Source organism: Cryptomeria japonica, chromosome 7, assembly GCF_030272615.1.
Source record: "Cryptomeria japonica chromosome 7, Sugi_1.0, whole genome shotgun sequence".
Lineage (NCBI taxonomy): Eukaryota > Viridiplantae > Streptophyta > Pinopsida > Cupressales > Cupressaceae > Cryptomeria > Cryptomeria japonica.
Genome location: NC_081411.1, coordinates 806,177,245 through 806,201,625, shown reverse-complemented (window position 1 = coordinate 806,201,625; position 24,381 = coordinate 806,177,245). Strand labels below are relative to the sequence as shown.

General features: G+C 34.3%; 1 protein-coding gene across 3 annotated transcripts; it reads left to right on the top strand.

Annotated features, from left to right (window-relative positions):
- Positions 1–285: 285 nt before the first annotated feature.
- Positions 286–23,219, top strand: LOC131044446 (protein SGT1 homolog). 3 transcript variants are annotated; one of them, XM_057977769.2, is made up of 11 exons: positions 286–483; positions 640–848; positions 7,742–7,811; positions 7,923–8,047; positions 18,552–18,726; positions 18,969–19,065; positions 19,200–19,265; positions 20,078–20,216; positions 22,310–22,398; positions 22,522–22,626; positions 22,716–23,219. In XM_057977769.2, the coding sequence occupies exons 2-11, from the start codon at positions 689–691 to the stop codon at positions 22,821–22,823; spliced, it is 1,134 nt and encodes a 377-aa protein (XP_057833752.1). In that variant the 5' UTR covers positions 286–483; positions 640–688; the 3' UTR covers positions 22,824–23,219. The 3 variants fall into 3 exon arrangements, with proteins under 3 accessions (XP_057833752.1, XP_057833751.1, XP_057833750.1); XM_057977768.2 differs by having other exon boundaries at positions 286–513; XM_057977767.2 differs by having other exon boundaries at positions 286–848.
- The last annotated feature ends 1,162 nt before the right edge of the window (positions 23,220–24,381 follow it).

Genomic DNA, 24,381 nt, shown 5'->3' with positions numbered 1-24,381 from the left:
GGTGGGACTAGAAATTGCCTAACTAGCTTAAAAATATTATTTGTCACTTGTCAAACATCTATGTTTAGATTGAAGCGAAAAATAATTTTTTTAACTTGTTTTTACCTTTGTATACGCTCCATCAACACTATATCGTATTCATGAGAACACCAACTTTTGTAAATTTCAGTACTTAAACTCTACACTACAAAATTCATGAAAAAGACAACTTCAAAATATCTAAAAACAAAAATCCTATTTTCTAAGAAGCCTCCCTCCATAAGACCCGAACCTAGTATCCATTAGGAATTGCTCAACAAGTTTGGAATAACCAAAGCGTGTTAGTCTTTTCCCGGAGCCGACCCCAAGTCCTTCGAGGAACACAAATTGCACTTTCCACGAAGGATGAAAGAAAATTCTGTAAAGCAACGAACTAAATAGTTTATTGGAGACGACTCGTAAAAACGCAGTGGAAGCTTCCAGATAGAGAACTTCTTATATTTAGTATAGCCTACTATTTACAGAACCCAATCTGTAATTATTATTAGTGGAGTCGGATCAAGATCTGTCATACTTGTCCTCATCCTTAGTTATTATCAATACACTCGGTGAGGGTTATAAGCTGCGTTTAAAACACTGCATTTCGTTCTTTTCTTGCAGTATCTGAGAGCAAGGACGTGGGTTCAAATCTGCGGAAGTGATAAGTGAAATGGCGGAGGATCTGGCGAAAAAGGCTAACGAGGCCTTTGTGGATGAGGACTTCCAACAGGCCGTGGACTTATACTCGCAGGCCATACGGCTTGACTCTTCCAACGCCATGTTTTTCGTCAACAGAGCGCAGGCAAATCTAAAGCTCGAGAATTTTACAGGTATATTTATGCTTGCCTTTTGCTGATACAAAGTCCATCTGTTTCGATTAGAAATTGCAGCTTTGGGTTAGGGTTTTAGTTCCCTCCCCCACTTCTCTCTTTTTTTCTTTTCACCTTTATGAAGAGTCTACCTGTTTCAGAAAGAAGTCAAAGATTTTTTTGAGGGTCAATTTCAGTCGTTAGCGTGCGGTAAAACCTAGCTTAAAGAGAAGCCCTTATCCTTCATCAATCAAGCTGTTACCTAATCCTAGAAGGTTTTATAAAGGAAGAGTTTCTTCGTATTCAGTATTTGTTTAAGAAATCATGAGTTTAAAGTTCAAAACAATGTATGTGGTTATCTCCGTTCCTCTATGACGATAACGTAGGAATTCTTTTGTTGTCATGATGGAATGCAACAGGTTTTGGCACTTTGTAAAGTAGAAAGTGTTCTTTAGATTTACATATCTTAGTAGGGGAAGTCCTTCGGAGGCTTTGGTTCTTTGTGAAATAGAAAATGTTCTTTAGATTCATAAATCGTCTCACGAGAAGTCCTTTGACTTGGTTACTACGATACAGGAATATCTTTTTTGGCATTGGTTTGGGTGCCCTTTTAGAGGGATAGCTTTGCTGTCACTTAAGCCAGGGTTTGTGCGCCAAGATTTGTCTTTGGGGTCAGACGCATTAGAATTGGACTTGTGAGTGTATCTAGCAAAAACTCAGGTATATCATATAGATAAATATTAGTACATAACATGTCTCTTGGCGGTTTTAACATTGGTCTCTACTAGTAAAGTTCAGCTCACACGATTCTACCTGTAAAGTATAAAGTATTTACATTTATGCCTTTTATTAATATTAAAATTCTTTTTAACCTTCTGATCTGATGTTAGCTCTCCATAATGTCGTGTTCAAGTCTGGATGAACATAATATTGAAAGATTTTTAAAATGCAACTTAATACACATGATTAATACAAGATTTCGTGGCACTTATAGATTCTGAAAGAACTGTTTAAACCAGTCTGTTATCTCCCCAGACAATCAAGCAAAAAAGGCTTTTCTTCTTTAGTGTATTCATTTTTGAGAAGAAAAGAATTAAGATGCAGATGCAGTAGTTTCTGAGAAACAGAGCTTTTAACATTATTTACAGCAGGAATCTTCAATTGTAAGAACCCAAATTCAGTGGAAATTTTTTCTAAAGAACACTTGCTACTCTTTGCTAAGTTTATTAATTTATAGAAATGGGGTATACATTCATAACATTAAGCACGTTCTTTCCTTTTTCAACAATTTCAACACGCTTTTACAACTTTTACTTCAGAATTACCTCCTTCGTTAGATTATTCCTTTCTCTATGTTTTTTAGTTCAATAATTAACTCGAAAGAGACAATGTTATTACATAACCATTCTGAATGATATCTACTTTAAAAATAGCTTCTATTATAAAGAGTATCATGTTTACTTGTGGTTATTACCATACGGTGCTAAATAAAACTGTTTATGAGTTCTTTTGTGTCTGACCATGTATGCTGTGCATCAAACATTTTGGAAGAAGTTTTAATTTACTTACTTTGCTTAAAAACTATGTTCACTTATTGATTATTTGATGTCAGCTATAGTGATCATATGCTCTTTTTTTGTCATGTCAGTGAAAAGTTCCACTTTGCTCCAAGATTTCACTCTTTGAAGGTACTTAATAGCTAGATTTATGTTTATATGAGTAAAGCTTTCATACAGTATTGAATTGATTAGGGTCATGCGTTTTTTTTAACATTGTGATAATGTGCTAGATTTTCTACTGCATAATTCATTTGGGGCCAAATTGAGGTCCATAAAGTCTTTCCCTTTTTACAATAGTTTGATGAAACTAAAGCAACAGGTTAAAGGTCCTTTTTTTGTAAAAGAAGTGCATGCTTTTATTTAAAAAAAAGTGTAATTTTAGATTGTGACCTAATTGCATCAGTTGTCTAATTTTCCACAAAAAACAGCATGCACTTTTTGATTTATTATATCCTTGTTATACGTTCCATTTCTGCTAAGTCCACACAAATTGTTACCTACTACAACCCTTTCATTTTTTTCAAGGAATTTTACGTTTAGATATATGCTTTTTTGGGCATGGGTGCTATTAGAGAGTACTGTTTATGAGAGAGTATATATCGTTGGGGTCTTTTCCTTATTTGGGTTGGGTTTCTTTTAATTCTTATATTAGGGATCGAGTGTTTTTTTTTTTTGGATTTCAAGTTCCTCTAGTAATGTATCAATTGCTTGGATGGTCATAAGTGGCTTTGAAAGCAAAATTGACTGGGCCTTGGTAGCACAATCGCAATGTAATTTTCGTACTTAAAATCTATACCCAACAATTCAGCAACTTTATTGATTACAGTGGCCATTGTTGGACTTTGCTGGCTAATACCTGCAGATTGTAATGGCACATCTAAGAATTTAGCTCTGTATCCAATGTTGTAATTGCTATCGTGTTTTGACTTTGGAGTTGTTAGAGGATATTGTACATGACTGATGTATTTAAGTATTATGGTAGAGGTGTCTAGTTGTGGTTGGTAGTGTGTTTTCTTTGGAGTCATTTATGTTTTGTGCCTGTAAAATAAGATGCCCTGTTTCCTTGTTCTTTAATTCATTGATCTAGAGAACTAAGTTAAAAGTTGCAACAAATTATAGGGTTTTTTTCATGGTAATTTGTAGATCCCAGTTCATTAGGAAGGCTTGTGCAAGAGGTGGGTTTGCTTATTTTTTACATGCAAGAGTCTAGGTTTGCCTTTTTTTTACATGTAAGAGTCCAGGTTTGCATATCTTTTACATGTAAGAGTCCAATTTGTGGAGTTTGGATGTTATGAAGTTGTTAGCTTTGTGATTTTTCAGAAGTTTTTCTCAAAACTATTAGGAGTTGGAATTTTGTCTTCAACAGAGGTCAATTTTATGAGAGCGATGCCTAGCAATTACAATCTTAGGATGCATGTTTTATTTTATGTTAGACCTTCTAATTTTTCTTCAGAATTATTTCTTTCTTTTTTATATTACTATTCCATGACTTTAGTGCCTGAGAAGCTTCACTACAGCGGACGTGCATGTTTTTTTTTGTATGAACTATGGAGTAATCAAGATTTGCTACATTTGCTGTGCTGTTTCCTGAATTTTTTGTAAAAGTGATTTTAAACTATTTTGATCAGTTTATGTATGTATATCTATCATTGTTTTGGCACGTTTTTTCACTTAGGTGCAGAAAAGCATAGGAAAACTGGCAATTTTTGGTTTGCAGTTCAGGCTAAGCATATTTATATTTTTCTTTTTAACTCAGGTTGAATATATTTGTTCTAGGGTTAAAATTTCAACATATTAATAAGGATTATACTTTTAATTTATATCCTCATGTGGGTTTAGGTAAAAGCTATGGGTCTTCCCCTAAAGCTGTGGTCACTGTGGTACTTGTGACTTTTGGATCACTCTTTTTTTAACCTAAAACTCTTTTATGTGAAAGTACAGTAGTTTTAATTTAAAAAACTGTACTATATTTATTCCTCTCTCTACACTCTTCATTTGACATTAACTAATGAATCAAGGTTTTCTCTATTTTTATGAATAATATATTGTTTTTTTATCTCTTGATATTTTGCTGAAGTTTTTGAATTCCATTTATGTGTAAGTGGAATGCCACTATAGATTAATCATGTTTGTTGATTCAGTTCTCAATTGGTAGTCTGTCATGTGTACCCTAGACAGATTGGGTTCTTTAGACATATTCAGGAAGAATCTTGTCATTGGTCGGTAGTTGTAATTTTTCGTTTCTTTTTTACTGTGATATTAGGTCCCTAGTTAAAAAGGAAAAATGTGGATTTGTTGGAATGATGGTATTTTTATTGTCAAGTATGATTCCCTAACCAACCCAACACAAATTGTATTATAAAACAAATTAGTTGTGCTGTTTGCTGCTTCTATATATTTTTTAAGAAAATAGTCAAATCATCCTTAGAAACAAGCTGCATAACTGCTATTTAACGAAGTTTATCTAAGTTATTGGGTACAACCAGAACCCAGCCCGCACCAGTTACTGGGTATGGGTTTGCCCAGAGGTATGCCTGGGTACACCCAGGGTGCCTACCCATGTGTACCCAGGCGTACATAAAGGCACTGAGTGCCAAAAAGTAACAAAAAAAGGACATTTTAAAACTTTTTTATTGCGTCCAAAAACCCTAAATGTCCCTAAGGGCGTAAAAGCATCATTTTTCCCAATACAAAGATCATTTTGCTTTCTTCACTCTGTTTCTTCTCATTTTGGCAATTCTCATTTTGGCATTTTGAAGGGTAGCTGATATATATCATATGGCATATGACATAATATTGAAATTTTGAACTATCAATTGGCATTTAATATTTATTTTTATCACTAGCATTTTGGCATTTGGTATTGATCAATGATGAAGTATCATACTATCAAATGTATTTAGTTTTGCAATTCTGTATATTTCATTAAATTTTTAATTTTTTGTATATATACATATATATGCGTATATAATATATTCATACCCAAGGAAAAGAATTGCTGTACTGGCATACCCGTACCCATACCTGTACTAGCAACTTAGTAATATTTTATTGATCGTGCCAAAAAGTAACAAAAAAAGGACATTTTTTAACTTTTTTATTGCATCCAAAAACCCTAAATGTCCTTAAGGGCCTAAAAGCATCATTTTGCAAATTTGCCCAATACAAAGATCATTTTGCTTTATTCACTCCGTTTTCTCATTTTGGCAATTCTCATTTTGGCATTTTGAAGGGTAGCTGATATATATCATATGGCATGTGACATAATATTGAAAATTTGAACTATCAATCGGCATTTAATATTTATTTTTATCACTGGCATTTTGGCATTTGGCATTGATCAATGATGAAGTATCATACTATCAAATGTATTTAGTTTTGCAATTCTGTATATTTCATTAAATATTTAATTTTTTGTATATATACATATATATACATACCCAAGGAAAAGAATTGCTGTACTTGCATACCCGCACCCTTACTTGTACTAGCAACTTAGTAATATTTTATGGGATCAGATTCAGAGTTGTTATTTATGGTATTTGAACAAGAGATGGTGTTTCTCATGCACCATGTTATTGATTACTGAAAATTGAAATGATTGGGGACAAGTTAATATGCAAGTTGCAAAATTCCAGGATTTGATGTAAGTAATGCTTTTGTGCTGTTTAGCTGTAGAGCAAAGTCACTAGATTGCCCAATTATTATGAGAACAGTGTGACAATAACTGGTTCTCTATGCTCAGAAATGTGCTGAGCCATTTTTAGACAAAAGTGAGTCTGGATTGCTCGATATCTGCCAATACATGGTGATTGTACTTGACAACAAATGGACTGTCCTTGGCAAAAAACCCGACATAATAAAAATCTTTCCCTTATAGATCCCTCCTAGATGTCAAAGTAAACATAATAGTATGTGCTAATTATTTTAATTTCTCAAGACTTATGTTGACCATATACATGGTGCAAGAGTGTTATTACTTTGTTTAATACATGCCAATATATTTATTGCGATGTGTATTTTTAGTATTTGAGGATATCTTTTATTTTGTTGATATTTTTTGTTTTTATTATTCTGTTTGTCTTAAAATGAGTATGTGCTGTAAACATTAAACTCAACGCCTTGAATGCCAATGCATGCAGTCTCACACTCTTAACATGGTGACATGCCAATGCCCTTGTCTATTTTTGGTGTTGATAAAATAATATGATGGTTTTTAAAATCTCTGAATGCTAAAAGTTAATCTCATAGTTGAAAGTATTTTTCATATTTCTCTGGTTTAGGTTAGGGCACCTTGCTAGGGTTTCTGGCACCTTGCTAGGGTTTCTGTAAATTTACTTAACCTTAAATTTAAAAAAGGCAAAGTAGCTGGAAACTCCTATTTCCCTCCCAGGGTGCGCATATCCCTCTATCCGAATGGATACGATACAGCCTGGATACATGTCGGATACTGTACCCATGCATGCCCAAAAATCTTGATTTCCAACCATGCCAAATACTATGTGATTTGATTTTTTCAAAATTTGACATAGATCTTAAATTTAATTTAAAAAAACTTCACTCATGCAATTTAAAAAAAAAAATTGGTATAACAAAACCTACATCAAATGAGAATTATCTTCCAATGCAACTCTACTATTTTTGCATATTGTAAATTGTTAAATCAACTTATAATTATTTATGTAGCAATTATGTGTCTATATTGCTTTTGAAGTAATGAAAATCTCCTCTAATAACTTAGAAAATTGTGTTAAATATATGTGTGTGTTTTTTTTATGAATGTCATATCCAGCTGTATTTATATTGGGGGTCTTAAAAATTGGACGTATCCGTATCCAATGCCATATCCATATCCGTGTCCATGCAACTTTGAAAAAAGGTGTTATTTACTCATCGACTTTGCCAAATTATTTGAGTACAAAGAATGTGACTTGCCTGAAGTGTATGCGTGATATGCTAAAAGTATTCCAAAAGTACACATTGAAGGATTATCAGTAGATACGTTTGCATGTTGTCCTTAAATTTATGTTGTCGTATGTCGTTTTGTGCACTTGGGTGAGCTTTTTCATTGTAGTTGTAACATTTAGCATCATGATTCAACAAAGTATCAGATTGCATAAATTTGTGAAATCCTTGTTTTTAGGTCACTATAAAAGTACATATCAGGTAAATCCTCTAATTCTAAATTCTTGACATATTCTATGGTGAGATGCTCTATTTTGGATTTATGACATTGAATTGAAAATTTGAAATTTGTTTTCACGTCAATTACTAAACATAGAAATAATAGTATAATTTGTCAATTGAACTTCATTCTGACTGATATCTTGTATGTAATGACTATTTGTTAAATAGATGCTGTAGCTGACGCAAACCGGGCGATAGAGTTGGATCCATCTGTGTCAAAAGCATATTTGCGGAAGGGGTAGGCAGTTTGCTCTTCCTCTTTGTGCCTTGACACATCCTTCGTGCATCTTGTTTTGCCATTTATTCTTTAGTGTTATTTAAATATTCATTTCTTTGCACCTACAAACAGTGTTGCATGTTTCTCATTGGAGGAGTATCAGACTGCTAAGGCTGCTTTTAAGGCAGGCTCTGCTTTGGATGTGGGCAATTCAGCATTTAACACCTGGATTGAAAAATGTGATGCTCGTCTGGTTGGTAAGTCCCTTTTTAGCTTGTTGCCCTATGTTTCTGTTTTTTGATACATAGAATCAGTGAGATACATGTGAATTTGTCAATCTTAAAATTGTGTATAAGTTAGGCTCTTTGATATACTGTTGACCAGAATTTGGAATTATAATCTCCCCAGAAAGGAGTGTGTGTACTACCAGATTGTTGCATGTGGCAAGCCTCTATTTAATTTGACGGCAATATTTTTTTAAATCCAACTTTATTTTAGTCAATTGCAATTAGGGAGCATATTATTTAATGAAGGTTCACAAAGAATGCAGTGAGGATGCTATGACTTCAAGGCTTTTGTGATAAGAATAATTATGTGGAGAGAAAAAGAATAATAGACAATTGATCTCAAATAAATCTATTATCTATAGGAGTGATTTGTGTAAGAGAAGCAAACAAAGACCATTGGGAACTTGAAACTAGTTGTTGTTGAAGGCCTAATGAGAGGCAAGTAGTTTATATAAAATTCTTAGAGTTTTTGCTTTAAAATTTTTTAGGGTGTTGAAGTATTTTCCAGAGATTCAGGCCTTCATTTGCTGGTGTTGAAGCATTATAATTGGTTAAGGGTGTTTTGACATCAAAGTATTGGGTGACAAGTAGGTCTGCTGGGTGTTGAAAAAAGCACTTACTAGATCATCAAAATTTAGGATAACAATCATTAACAGAAGAAAAGATAAATAAATAATGCTTGTGGGTGCTTTGGAATCCTTGTGGATAAGGAATAAAGCAAACATTCAAACAGTAATAATATGTTATAAAGGGAAATGAATTAAGATTTTGAATATCTATTGGTTTTCTAGACGCAAGTATTGAAACATTCTATGTTCAATATTGGGAATTGAGAATCATTGGTGAAATATGTTGTAATAAGCAAGAATATGTAGTTTCTTACTAACGTTGCATGGTTACATCCCAAGTCGAAAGGTTCGAGTTTGAGTTTGAATTCGACAACAATATAATGCGGATGAAATTGGAGACGAGCAAAAACTCAAAAAAAAATTCATTATTAAATTCGTTTTATATAAATTTGATTTTATAAAAAATATAAATAAAATATCCACGAAATTTTCAAAATTAATAATATTTAATTTAAATTAAAAATCTAAATTAAATATTATTAATTTTATATATTAATAATTAAAAATCTTAATGAAATATTCTTAAATATTAAATTTAAATTTATTGAATCAATCAAATCATATTATATTATAATTATATTAAATATGTAAAATCTTGTGAGTGATTTTAGGGCAGCATATGAAATCACTTTTTTGGCGAGCCTTTTTAAAAAGCCGAAACACAGCCGCCCAAAGCTGCCCAAAGCCTTTTTAAAAAGAAATGAAAAATTAAAAACGTAGGATCCCATCGCGGCCACCCAGAAACCCTACATTTCTTGCTGCACCTGCGCACAAAACCTTTCCAACAAGGTATCACGTTGACCCGTAGCACCCTAAAATCTTAGCAATGGCACTCATACCTCACAACAACCACTATTGACTATTAAACCATCTATGAAATTCTTTTTAAAGCATATATTTTAATAGAAATAATCTTCGCTTGTATCCCTACGAAGTTGAAGGGGAGTTTTGATGAATTTTAGGCATTTTTATAAGTTTGCCAAATTTCGAACTTGCAGTAAAAAAATCAACGAACCTTGTGAAATAGGTTACATCATTGGAGGATGAGCAGTTTGGTCAGAAATTGAAAGAGGGTTATTGAAGTTTAAGTGGATTGTTTTTAAATTTGGAAGTCCTGTTTCAGGACTTTGTTTATTAAGTTGTAGGGGCTGTTTGATCTCCAAAAAGATATTATACAGATTCAATGTAGGCAAATTTAAATGCTTTTTTGGGGAAGTAACAACGATGGCAACATGCAACATGCATTGTACAACAATGTCAAAGATGTAATGTAAAACCGAATGATTCATTTTGACAGGTCTTGTAAACAATTTAGTTCCAAAGGGTTTCAAAAATTCATTGTCATCATCCTTGTAAACCACTTATCTCTTAATGTCATGAAGCAGCCTTGTAAAAGGTACTATCATAGTGGGGCAATTAGTTGTAAATGACATGTGATTTGCTGATGAGGAAGATTTGATTTGCATGCAAATGTCTTTGTACTGATTTTAGTTTGGAAAAATAAATGTGAGGAGTGAGTGACATAAGGTTGATTGTTCTTTGTGATACGTGCATAGAGAGAGGCTTAGGGGTAGTGTGTATGATCTGAGTTCTAGGTGTTCCAATGGACAATTCTATCTCAGAGAAAATCCATGGTTATAGAATATCTGCAAATCAAAATGAAAATAGAATTTACTAATACACATTGGAATGCATGGAAGACTTCAGCAAATGTGCTGCTTTTCTTCAAAGAAATAATGAACAGGTTACAATGGATGCATACAAATAGCAAGGTGAAGAGTCAAGATTTTTTTGACTAGAGAGGGGCGAACACATCAAACTAGTTTTGTTGGGTTCGTATATATCCTCAATCATTCAATCTCTAATGTGAAGAGTAGAATGCCCTTATTTAAAATATAGTTACTTGAATGTTACAAGAGAACAATTATAGATGGTTTGAACTCCACAAATTTTGGTCTTTGACTGCCCAATTGCCCACTATTGGGTTTCTCATAGTTGGCATTCCAAGTTTGTAGTTTGTGGGTGAAATGGTGTGCAAGGACCAACCATATGTGCAAGGTTATAGATTGCATGGTTGTTCATCTGCATGTTTGTGAATTTTGCCAAATGTCACGCGAAGGGTTGTTGATACTTGCATAGTCGCATGACATATTGGAAGTGTTTGACCTTGTATGTGAGATGACGTAGGTTATTGCACTTTAGCACAAAGTATTGTTCACACCTACAAAAGGTTTTCTAAAGGTTTGTAGTTGATATTTGTAAGATTTGGCTATGAAGGTAGCCACCCCAGATCTAGAGGCCTAATGGAAAGCACAATAACAAGAGAAAAATGGTATGACAAGAATAAACTGTATTTATATAAAAAATGCAATCTATCAATCAATTGTAATAATAGTACATAGAAGACCCATTGGTTAAATAGGCAAAGGTGAGAACATAGGAGTGCATAAGATTATGATAAGCGTTGTAATCTTCTGACATGAGACAAAAAATGATAACCTATCATCCCACCTAAAGTGGAAAATTGATATTGTGATAACACCATTAAAGGTGGAAAATTGAAACCACGAAAGGTGGATGTGATAATGTGATAAAGCCACTAAAGGTGGAGACACCGCATAAAGTGGAAAATGATAACATGAATAACATCATCTGAAGTGGAGATGCTCCTAAAAGCTCCTATGTGGTCCCTAAGTAAGCTTAAGTGATGTGTAATTAGGACCTATGTGAAGAATAACCAAGGTACAACACCTTAATTACGATAACAATATTGAATTGCCTCTATCATGTATTTGGTTGGTTGTGGAAATTAAATGTGGAGCTGATAGAGATGTATCATTTTGCTGAATTCACATTTTACCTGTTTTACCACCTTGAATAGTGGGTGTGTTCCCTTGGCTAGTGTGAGTAGTGGTTGTATGATTTGATCTTGAATACTTGAGGACAAGTGCTAAGGATCCAAATGAAGGATGTTGGGTTGATGTTGACTTAAGGAGAGGGGGAAAGGATGTCTTGAGGAGTTTCATGTTGAATATTATATGCAAAGTCAAGTAATAAGGTAGATTGAGAATGAATGTATTCTCACTAGTTGCATGCAAGATGGTATATGTAGCATAGCACAGAGGTGTCATCTTTTTTTGAAGACCCATTTACTGTTTGTCCCCGACCTTGAGCTTATGTGGTGCATGGTGTGCATCATGGCACTCTTCCTATTTTTTTTGTTGGTAGGAGAAAATTTGTTGAACTTGTTGGTGTATGCTTTAAATCAATTGTAGAAACTTGTGCATTGTATCAATTCTCATTCCTATGCGTGTTACCTTGCAATGGGTGGTTGTAATGTCCACTTTGAAATAGGATTTAATAATAAATAATAATAATAATATTAAAATAATAAAAATTAAACTAAAATATAAAAGAACATAATTAAATATTATTAATTAAAATTTAATTAAGTTAATGAATGGTCAAAAAACATGGAAGGAAAAGTTGTGACTCCCTCAACAATGAGGTATAAAAGGGAGAAGAGAACCTCATTTGAGAGGGGAATAATTTGGAAATCAGAAGTGCAGATCTGATTTAAATAAAAGTGCAGATCTGGTTGTGAAAGGTTGTGTCCCTTTCAAAGGGCAGAAATAATGAAGAGTTGCCCTTTTTCAAAGGGTGCTAATGTTGAAAGGGTGTGTCTCTTTCCAATGGGCATACATGATGAAGAGGTGTGACCTCTCCCTCACATTGAGAGATATAAAGCAGTGTTCCACGATCGTTGGGGACGGGTTTCAGTGATGGGGGGACAAAGGGCCTAAGTTTGGGGACGACGGCAAGGGGATGACGGGGTGAAAAGATGTATAACAGTATAAGAATTACATTTCAAATGAAACTATAGGAAATTAGTAAAATTATAAAATAGCAAAATTTGAAATACTAAATCTAAATATTAAGATTTCTAAGTTTTTTCTCCTCTTCAGCTAGCTGTTAAAAAAAATCAGAATTAGAAATGTGAATGAAATCAGTAGTTTTAGTGGTTTTGTATTGCATTGGGGGAAGGGGTGGGGCCCACGTCAAATTAGGGTTACCCTCAACCCCGAAAAATCGCTCAAAAATAAAAAAATAAATTTCAATTGCTTTTTGACATGTTCAAACGGGAGACTCCTGCAAGTCTCCCCACCCCTCAAGAAACCCCTAGGAGTTTCCCAAGGAGACTTGGAGACGTCTCGACATCTCCAAGAATCCTTGGTGGCAGTGGCGGGACGATGGGAGACACCATGTCCCCGTCTCCCTGTCCCAGAAACGTCCCTGTCTCGGAAATGCGGGTCTGAGGAGGGGGAAACACGTTCTCATGGAACACTGATATAAAGGAAAGGAATTAAAAGCCTCCATTGATGACACCATCGATCAGATCAGATCTGTTATTAAGTTACAGGCTGTAAAATCTTTGTTCTTGGTGGTATGCATGGGGACGTCCTTAATATTTATGCTTAATATATGAAGCCTGATAATGTTCTTATGCAGCATTTCATTCTTGCTACTACTGTCAGTATTTAAGAAGATGGGATTGAGTTGTTTCCAAAAGGGGCAGTCTAAATCCAGCCATTAGGATGATTCCGAAGATAGGGTAAGGATCAGCGTCCTGTAAACTTTGAGGGCATAGTCCCAAGATAGGGTAAGGGCCTGGATCTGTAAACTGTGAGGGAGCCTATTGAGTTTGGTATCTGAGTGCTTGGCAACATCGTCATCTCCTTCTTCCTTAAACCTGGAGCAGTAACAAGGATTGAACTTTGCATTAAGAATTTTGGATGATCAAATTAATCTTCTAATATGATAGAATTAATTGTCTAGTATGGTGAATTGACAATTTATTCATTAATAATTGATAAATTATTTAAAACTATGTAATATCACAGATTAGATTTATCTTAAGGAAAGAGCTAAGAATAGAGTTGTCTCCTAATCAATTTAGTTTAAGTCATAAGTATATTAAAATAAATTAATTACTGTTATAACAGGTCTAAACTTAGTAGGGGACATTATAGTGGTGTGTAGTAGGATGCCCAAGGGTGTTGTTGGTTGGAATCCCTCATGAACGGATTTGTATAATTGTAGAAACACATCAAATGCAATTGACTCTCTTCATTTGATTATTTATCTTTTATTGAAAAGCTATGGATTGATTAAGTTAACCATCTAATATCTCCCACAAGGCTCTCTATAAGTGACTAAAAAAACTAGGGTCATAGTCATATGCAATGGATGTTGGTAGCTAAGAATGAATTGCAACATGATTGAAGAAAAGTCACACTAGATGTTTTCCTTGCATGCAACTAATATTTCGATCTTTGAAAATTTGTTTACTGCAACAAATAGTTTATTTGGTGTTTTTTTCATAGGTAGTTTGCTAATAAAATCCATGCTAATGATTCCTTGGGCCTTTGGGTATTAGTAGAGGATTGTAGAGTCCTGACATTTTTCTTGTGGGCTTTGTAATGCAATAGGGAATGCAAGACTTGATATGGTGCTCAATGTTTATGAGAATGGAAAGCCAAAATAAGTTTTACAGTACTATTGCAAGTGACTTGAAAAATGCGTTTGAATCTATTGTAGAAACTTTTGTATTGTATTAATTTCTTACTCCCATGTGTATGACTCTACAATTGGTGATGTGTAATAAGATGTGCAAGGTTGTTGGTTGGGATCCAAGATACTTCTCTCATATAACTGTGCCGTAGATTGTCATCCCTTGTCCATGGTTATAGATGCACAACAAATGTAAGATTGTGTGGTTGAGTGGAAATCTATGAATCGATCTATTTGTGTATCTATCTCCCACAAGGCTCATTGGAAGTGGCTAACAAACTTAAGATCGCAAGTAAACACAATGTATGTTGGTAGATGAATCCAACCATGATTGAAGAAAATATGCATACAAATGTTTTCCTTACATGCAACCAACACAACAATTGTTGAAAATTTGTTTGCTACAACAAATATAGTCCTTTTTTGTGTTTTTTCATAGGTTATTTGCTACAACCTTACTACCCTTGTGCTTGATCACTAGATGGAATTGCTACACATTAATCATCTTCATGTGGCAATTATGTCAAGTTTTTACTTAGGAATGGCACTTATTTGATACCACATGAATCATAACAATTGCAAGAAAATGTCACCTTGAACAATAAGTGCATCATCCTTGCTTTAATAGAAATATGGATATTGAAAATGCTTGTCAAAGTGACATGTGTCCTTTCTTTTACAAAAACCTTTTGAAAGGAACCACACTCCTTTTTGACCTTGTCTGCAAAACAACAAAAATGCATCATTGTTTCTATTGATGCCTTAGACAATAAACCAAAATGTAGAGATTTTGCTCTATAGTGGCAACATCAAAATGACTTCTAATTGAAATAAAGCTAAGTTACTGGTTCCGGTTCGGATTCGGGTACGGATTCACGGATTCGGCCAAAAAAAATAAAATTTGGGTACAGGTACGGGTTCGTCCGTACACACACATATATATATTTTTTAATTTTTTTTTATATATATATATGTTCAAACTTCAAACATCAAAATTATATATGTTCACAGTTCAAACATACAAATATGAAACATATAGTGTAACTTTCCCATACAATGATACATAAATGATAACAAATAAATCATAAATCATAAATCCATAATTGCCAATGCCAATAAATATTTTGATATTGATATATCATAAATCATAAATGTAATATCATATTCATAATTTGCAAAAAAGATAATATTCAAGTTTCAAGTTTCAAAATGTGAAAATGTCATGACACAATTTAATTTGTTTTTTAATTAAAAAATTTGTTTTTTAATTGTTTTCTAACCCATGGGCCTCGTTTTTGGGAACCCACGGGCTTGGGTTCACCCGGGTCCTCCTGGGTTCGATCTGGGTCCCACCCGGGTCCTGCCCAGGCGGCTGGGTTCCCTGTGGGTCCTGCACGCGCAGGACCCACAGGGAACCCAGCCGCCTGAGTAGGACCTGGGTGGGACCCAGGTCGAACCCAAGCTTGGACCAGGACCGGGCACAGACCAGGACCAGGACCAGGACCCAGCCATTTTTGGCAAGAACCGGTAACTGAGAAATAAAGATAGTCTCCTTATCTAGAATGTAGTTGGGTCACAACATGATAGATTGAATATTGGCTATAGTTCTTTCTCGTTAGTGTAGTGTAAAACCATGTTGCTAGAGGTCTTTGATGAAATGCAGCTAGATGCCCATGCTTTTGGAGAATAATGTCGAGTGCATAGTTAGACACATTGATTTGAAACTTAAAGAGAGCACACAATTTTAGGTATTGCCAAAACAAGTGATGTGTAGAGGCATTGCTTGGGCTCCTTGATGGTTATACTATTGTGAAGATGTCCATAAACATGTGCTTTGGGGTGCATATTTTGATTGACCAGCTAGGAACTTGTGAGAGTCCAAGAACAAACTAGGGTTTGGACTTTGCGACCCCAAGAAAATTGTGCAATTCAATGATGTGTAGTGATAGCTAGTTGTGATTCACTTTGACTCTCTTTGAGATGGATACTTGTACAGTCAATGACATAGCCTATGTATGTGATTTGCACAACATCAACAACACACTTGTTGAAGTGGGTCTACAAGTGGTGTTGGTAGAAAGTGTTGAGGACATTGAGGACATGCTTCACTTTCTTTGCTCAAGTCTTGTTGCGTATGCATATATCATCCATGCAGACAATGATGAAGGAGGTGAAGGGTTGCAAGATGTCATTTAATTGGTGCATGAATTTTGTTGATGCATTGTTTAGGTTGAAAAATGTAACCATTGGTATGGTTCCTCATTATATTTAAATGTTGTCTTCTAAACATCTATAAGATGGATTGGTATTTTATGATATCTTGATTTGAGGTCACTCTTGATAAGTATTGTGCATTGTGGAGTTGATCAAGAGATTGTTGATGTGTAGTGGAGGATACATCTTCATTGCGGTCTATTGATCTTCATCGTGGTCTATTGAGCATGTTAGGAAAGGTGTCTCGACCTTTCTCCTAATGTTAAGAATACAAAAATGCAAATTTTTGGGCTCTATAAGTTGGGCTTCACATATTAGAAAGGTAAAAACATCTATGTCAATTAAGAGGGAGTTACACTTGTTGATCAACTAATGGTATGTGTTATGGCTTCTCATAAGTCATCTTTGAATGGAGATAATGGAGCCAAAATGGAGAGCTCGAGTTGTCAAGTGGTCTATGGCAGGTGAAAGGAATATGCTATTTTTAACATTTGGACTCATCTCAGGATTTAGGTGGTCACGAAGACATGCATATAGTCATGGAACTTGGTGTACTTCTCAGTTATTGCTCTTAATGACAGGCAATTGTTGAAACTTAATGTACCCATTGTTATAATATTTCTCCTGAAAGGTGCTAAGAATTCCAAGTTCTGAAAGTGTCAAGATCCCTCTTGTATTACATGCTGTGTGTTTTTCACTAACAAGGCACATTGAAACATACTTTTTTAATGCAGCCAAGAAAGTCTTCTACTACATAACTAAAGTTGTTGATATAGAAGAATGCCTTGAGTTGTCAAATATAATTATCTTGCTTTGGAACATTGAAAGCTCCAAATTAATTTGTACTTAAAGGGCTTTGATAATGGCATGCTTTTTGTTATGCATTGTGACATTGGTCCAATTTTAACAATTAGTTTTTGAAACTATCCGAGGAACTCTTGGTGCCGTGCCTTGAGAATGTCATAGATCATTTTTTAACACATGGAGACATCTCAGAGGCGTGTCTAACTATTGGCCATCTTGCATTTTCCACAGTTTCATTTGGGTACTCAAAAGTTGAACCAATCAGGCAGGTTTCCTTCTGTTGTTGTGCACATACATGTGCAAAACTCTACTTTGATACCAGTGATTCAGAGCCTGGGTGGTTCTGGGGACAATCTTATCTTAACGAAAGACAAAATTATAGAATAGCAAAAAGAAACAAATATAGCTAACCAATACACATTGAATGTATTGAAGGTTTTTAAAAATGTGTGGAACTTTTATTTTATGAAATAATGAATAGGGTACAACAGATGCATGTAGATAGCAAGGCAGAGAAAAGAGATTCTTGTGACTATGGGGGGGTGAACATATCAAACTAGTCTATGAAGACTTATATTTCTTTCGTTGCTCAATCTTCAATATGAAGAGTCAAATGTCCCTTTATATGATAGAGCTACATGAATGTGACAAAATGAAAAAAGCAGTTAGAAATGGTTCCTCTTCCATAGTTGTTGGCATTTGACTCTTACTCTTAATTTGGATGGTTATCTTCAAGTCTGCAGTATGCAGGTGAATGGTGGGCAAGAGACTACACGGTTGGTTGTTGTGCACTTCATGAACTCTGCCAGATGTCGTGCAAAAGGCTGCTGATGCAAAGTGTAAAGTGCTTGTATGCTTGCATGAGGCATCACAAGTGCTTGTGTGCTAGTGCAAAGAGCTGTTGACACCCATGCAAGGTTCTCTAAAGAGTGTGCAGTGGTGCTCTGATCAATATATTGCATGGAGCTTCTAGTTGTTGAGTCATCATTTTTTATTTCAACCTTTAAGCCTTTATTGTGCATTATTTCTTTATAGTAATATGAAGATGGATCTGCTCGTCTATGCTGCTATTTGACTTAATTGAAAATGTTATGCTCCCTCTTATGCTAAAGAATGATGATGTGCTAGTGGTTAAGGCTTCTATACTTAAATTTTAAGATCATATAGATATTTGATGCTTATATCAGCATCTTCTTGTATTTGATTTAATGGGGTGTTTATGAGGTTTTTCATTGATTATACTTGCTATCTTGCAGAGGAAGCTGCAGCTGATGTTAATGGAGTACAGTCTGTTTCTTCCTTGACAAACACTGTGCCTGATGCCACAAGTCTACCTTTGGAAGCTACCACTCTTGCAAAAGAAGACATGGGAAAACCAGATATTACAGAAAATGTTGTTGAAAGACTGCAACAAGCAAAACCTAAATACAGGTGAATCTGCAGGAAAAATATTATTATTTTTAAAGACCTTTGATGATATATAGCACTTGCGATCTTCTGTACATGCTTAATTTTTAATGAAGGATTTAATGACTATGTGGAACTTGCAATTTTTCTTTAATGCTTACTGCTTTTTAAAAATTGTTCCGTTAACTCTGCATTGAATTTTGTGCAAGAAGAATAGTTTTAGGCATGCTTCTTGATAAGTTGTTCCTTACTCATTTCCTGTGCAGACATGAATTTTACCAGTCAGCAAATGAAGTAGTTGTCACTGTTTTTGCCAAAGGATTAGCGCAAGAAAATGTTACAATTGAGTTTGGGGAACAGTTTGTATGTTTTCTGAAAATGATTATTGACCTTTTTGGTTACATCTATAAGGGTTCCATTTGATTTTGATGAGTTCGGGACTTACATGATTCAAGTTTTAGGATGAAAGCTTATGTGGTTTCCTGTTTTGGTTTCAGTTGAGCATTATTATTCAAGCTCCTGGAGTAGAACAGTATGTTCTCCAGAATCGATTGTTTGCAAAGGTAAGATATGCGCTGGTCCTGCTGATAAGCACATGCCTTTTCATGTCTTTGCCTTTTGTTATAGTACAAAAACATAGGTTGTTTGCTTAAATGGTGGATTCTTTATTTTTCTCGAGTGGTAGTAGAACTTTCAATTGAGCAGCACTTGTACCTGCATATGTTATCTCTTCCCTATCAAGTGTTGACCAAGTTTCAACATCCAGTGAAATCTAATATTTTTTTCTTTTTATTCAAAATTTATTGTTCTCCTGGTTTCTTGGGTTCATTTCACTAGATTTATATCCATCTATAGTATTTATCTTCGCATCACTGAGAAAATTGGTAGATTTTCATTTCTTTGGTTTCAATGGTTGGTTCCTTGTTTTTCTGAGAGCAGTAATATAGAACCTTTAATTGCAACGTGTCTGTAAAACTAAGGTCTGTCTATGAGAGCATACTTGGATTTCAAACATTGGCAAAGTTTTCAAGTTCAAATGAAATTAATTAATTTTCATTTTATTCATAATGTTATCTAACTTTTGGTTTCTTAGGTCTAATCTCTTGGGTTTAACTTTATATCTATGTATGGCCTTTCTCTTCTCTTTGTCTGAGTAAAGCAATCTGGTAGATTTCTGATTGTTTGTCGTCTGCAAAAAAGTATTAACTTGCTTTGCACTTGCTACTTCAACGTCTAGATTAAATTAGTTTTTCATATTTCTAGAGGCTGGATGGATTTGAAAATACAAATAATAATTAGGTTTTAGCTGTGTTGAAAAAAAAAGAATGTTAAATTGTGCAGCTTTCAAGTTTGACACACTTTCTTGTTATTACAGATAATTCCAGAGAATTGTCGATATTCCATATTGTCAACTAAACTTGAGATGCGTTTGGCTAAGGCTGAGACAATAAACTGGACTTCTCTGGAGTATGACACAAGGCAGGCAGTGCCGCAGAAAGCATATGTTGCTTCAGGTAAAGTAATTCATACGTTTTGGCATTTTGCTGCTCAAATTGTCCTTTTAGCTACCCCTCATACAAGCTTTCTCACTAACTGTCTCATATGAACAACTTCTTCATTGCCCACTTCAATGGAAAACCTTAGTACAAATCATCAGTCAAGCAAGAAGTATCATGTTTATAGGTTAGGCATATTCTTATCGAAAATTTCTGTCAGTCTGTCTGCATGTGGCTATTTTTACTTACCTTTGGGACGATCACTTATCATCAACAGTCCAGAGTTCATGTCCTTTAAAATAGGGATGTGATGTTAAAAAATATATAGGAAGGAGATTTGACTAGATGCTTAACCTTATTATCCATCTTGGGTTGGGGAAATCAATTGATAGCCTCACAAGGACAAAGCAGAGAATCAATTGGATTGCTCTTCATTTGAGCTTACTAAAAAATGGGCAAAACAACATGACAGCAGCCACAGTGGCATCTGCTTGTTCTTGGATGTTTCAGGAATGTAACAGACGTTCCCAGGACATCAAGCAATGCTGAGATGTGTATTTCGATTTTCTGACAAACAGGATTCCGAGGGGATATGCTCTGTCGCTCCAATGTACTTGAAACTCTATTGAATGAGGATATAAGGGAAGGCGTAGGGGAGAAAAGTCTGTGTAATCCTGGTTCTCAGTGTGATTGATAAAAGGAATTGTAACAAATCTCTGCTGCTCCAATGTAGTGGAAAGTCTGTTGGATGATGATATAAGGGGAAAGGGGTGGGTGAGAAAATCCCTGTGTAACCCTGGTTATCACTGTGATTGATAAGAGGGATTTTTACAAATGTGCTTTTTTTGTGGTGGTAGAATTGACTCCTGTTTCTTTGATCTCTACACTTTATTGTTATGAGGTTTTATATTATTGCTTCTGTGCATGGGAAATCAATATAACTCAGTAATCATCATATTGCACTTATTCAAGAGCGTCAATTAGAACCATTAGCAGCCCTAGTGCCACCCATACACAAAATATAACCATAATCTACACAAAATCTACAACATGAAACACAAGATTGCTTAGTAAATCAAAATGGAACTTTAAACTTTATTATGCTGAGGCATAACCTACAGTGAGAGCAGGGGGGAGAGGCATACAGTGAAAGAAAAATGAAGAAAAATATATAGAGCTGACATTTCTTTTTTAAATATGAAGACATCTAAATTTTCAAATATGTATTAATGGCTATTAATGAAACTATTAAAGTAGCATACAAATATATAAGACATTTCAGAAAGTTAAATTAAAGGCTACAAACAACTTAAAATTAAAAGAAGTGCATTACAAAAAAATAGTTCTTCAAAATAAAATAAAATTATTCTTAAAGAAAAATTATAATTTATGGGTCCATGCATATATGTAGTAAATACAAGAAGTTTTGAAGTAAAATAAAATAATTTTTTGAGTAAATAAAATACTTGTGTTTGTCCTAGTTTAAATAGATATTGACATTAATATTCATATTGAAAAGTAAAAGAACTCGTTGAAGTTATAATTTTATTTTCATTAAACTATAGATTCCTATTTTGTATTTTCCTTTTTAATTTCTGTGTCATGCCATGCAATTAGATTTTTCCTGTGTCCTAGTTACAACTTTCTTGCAGGTTGCGACCTCTAATTCATTAGTTGTTTCATATATTCGTGACAGGGATTGTGCCACAATTCAGTACAATTCAACGTACTGAATTTGTTTTTGGGTCTATGTTGTGTTTTGGACTCTAATTTTGTTTTAAAATTGAAGAAAATCGGTAATATCGAATGTTCTATATATTCAGTTATATGTAGGGTTCTGAAGAATGTTTTTACAACTTTATATATTTTTGAATGTTCAGAAAATTATTTAGTTATTGCCGGGGCCGAGGTGTTATTTTTTTTGGGTCAGCCAAATTATTGCATAGTGTGAGTTTTTCTACTATGATCTAAACAAGAGATCTGAACTTGTATGAGTACAACTTAGATTAATTGGTTTTGTTTTTTTGAACCTAGGAGAGGTGCAATGTGCGCGTGACTTAATGTTTTTTTTGTACCTATATGGTTAACTACAAATGTTGGATTGGATGCAGGTACACAAACCCAGAGGCCCTCGTACCCATCATCAAATTTGAAGTCACGCAAAGACTGGGATAAGCTTGAAGCGCAAGTGAAAAAAGAGGTTTGGATTTCTTGAATATACAGCTCTTAAGATATTTTTAATAAAATGAGAATATAACTGTACCACAGTTTGCTCCACAATAGATATGGAATCTAATGAGGTATTGTATTGATTGTTCTTCAGGAAAAGGATGAGAAGTTAGAAGGTGATGCAGCACTGAACAAATTATTCCGTGATATTTACCGGGATGCAGATGAAGATACAAGGAGGGCAATGAGCAAGTCCTTTGTAAGTCTATTTCTTATATATTGATAGAAAACTATTTTGTAGTAGTTGTCACTCTATAACTTATTAATATGGCATGTTGTCTTCGTCAGGTGGAGTCGAATGGTACTGTTCTCTCCACGAATTGGAAGGAAGTCGGTGGGAAGCATGTTGAAGGCAGCCCCCCACAGGGAATGGAAATGAGGAAGTGGGAATATTAAGTCACCTTTTACTGGTAATCAAATGATAATCACAAATCATTAAGTCAAATGATACATTCTGATTGCTGTAATTTTATATGGTCATGCATGGATCAAACCATGTCACTAATGAGCATGCAGCAAACAGAATGATATCCTGTAAGGGAAGAATTGAAGCTTGCTTGGTAGTTTTGTTGTTGGTTCTAGGACTATTACCTCGATATTCGAGGACGGTGAGGATTATCATAACTGGATGTATATCTGTGTCCGAGTTTGTGTTTAGGAATTATTGATCTGTAAACAACGGAAATCTCATCGTGTTATGTATTATAAGAAGTCAAAACACTTGCCACTTAAATATTTTTTCTCCAGTTTCGAATAATTGTAATATGAAGTTTTAGCCAAGATAGTTTGTTATATTGCCTGGCTCGAATGGAGTAGTTCAGTTTGGTATCAGTGTGTTGCAAACATGCTTGTCTTCTGATTTGTTTTTGTTTTTAATTTCGTTTTCTGGAGTTTTATCTTGTACCACGTTTCATTGATTTAAAAAAAATGTTCTCGTTTGATGCCGATCTTTTGTAGTCTTTTTTCTGAAAAAAAAATGGTTTTCTTGTTTGATTCTGACTTTGCTTAGCCTTGCATTTTTGTGGTATGTGTTTTTTAAAAAATGTTTTCTTTGATGCTGACCTTCTTGGTGTGGCAATGCGTCGTCATCAGTGTATTTAATTCGTAAAATACTAAAGCAATATCAAATTTAGGTTTGTAAGCATGCACCTCTCTTCTAATTAACATGGCTAAGAGATTTGTTATTTTATGGTTTACTCTTTCTTTGTATTTTTTTCCTGTGATTGTTCCACGGCTAAGAGATTTGTGCTTTTATGGGTTACTCTTTTTTGTTGCTTCCTATGTGATTGTTCCACATGAAAACAAATTGCGATGAGGATTTCGATAGATGTGTGCTTTTAGGGTTCTTTCTTTGTTCCTATTTCCCATGCGATTATAAAAGTACTCTTGGCTTAGCAAAAAGTCTCGCAAAAATAAAATGTCAAGAATTGAGTACAGAAGCTCTTATCACTAACATATTTTTACTCATATAAAGCATTTATAAGATTTTATTTGATTATGCTTTTTGTTTAGCTGTGACAACATTCAAAGATCAAGAGAATTGACCTTCTAAAATATGAGAAAACAGCAAATGAACATAAATGGGATAAATTTATTCTAAATTGTTATCTCGATAACAAAAAGGATTTCAAGATAATTTATGTAGTTATCAATATTGAGTACTTTATTATCATTGTATAAGGCTGGCCATTGTTTCTCAACGAGTTTTTTTTAAAAACATATAGAAAGGACATTTCATTGACTGAACCATGATACTTTTCAATCTATTTTCAGTGGATGACTTGCAATGTAAAATCTGAAGAAAGATGTGAGAGTGAAGCGTAAGAATAACAATGTAAAATCTGAAGAAAGATGTGAGAGTGAAGCGTAAGAATAACAATTGCTTGATAAAACACACCATTTAGTTATTCAAATGTCTTAAAATGACTTGTTAATCATCCTTCATATTATTATG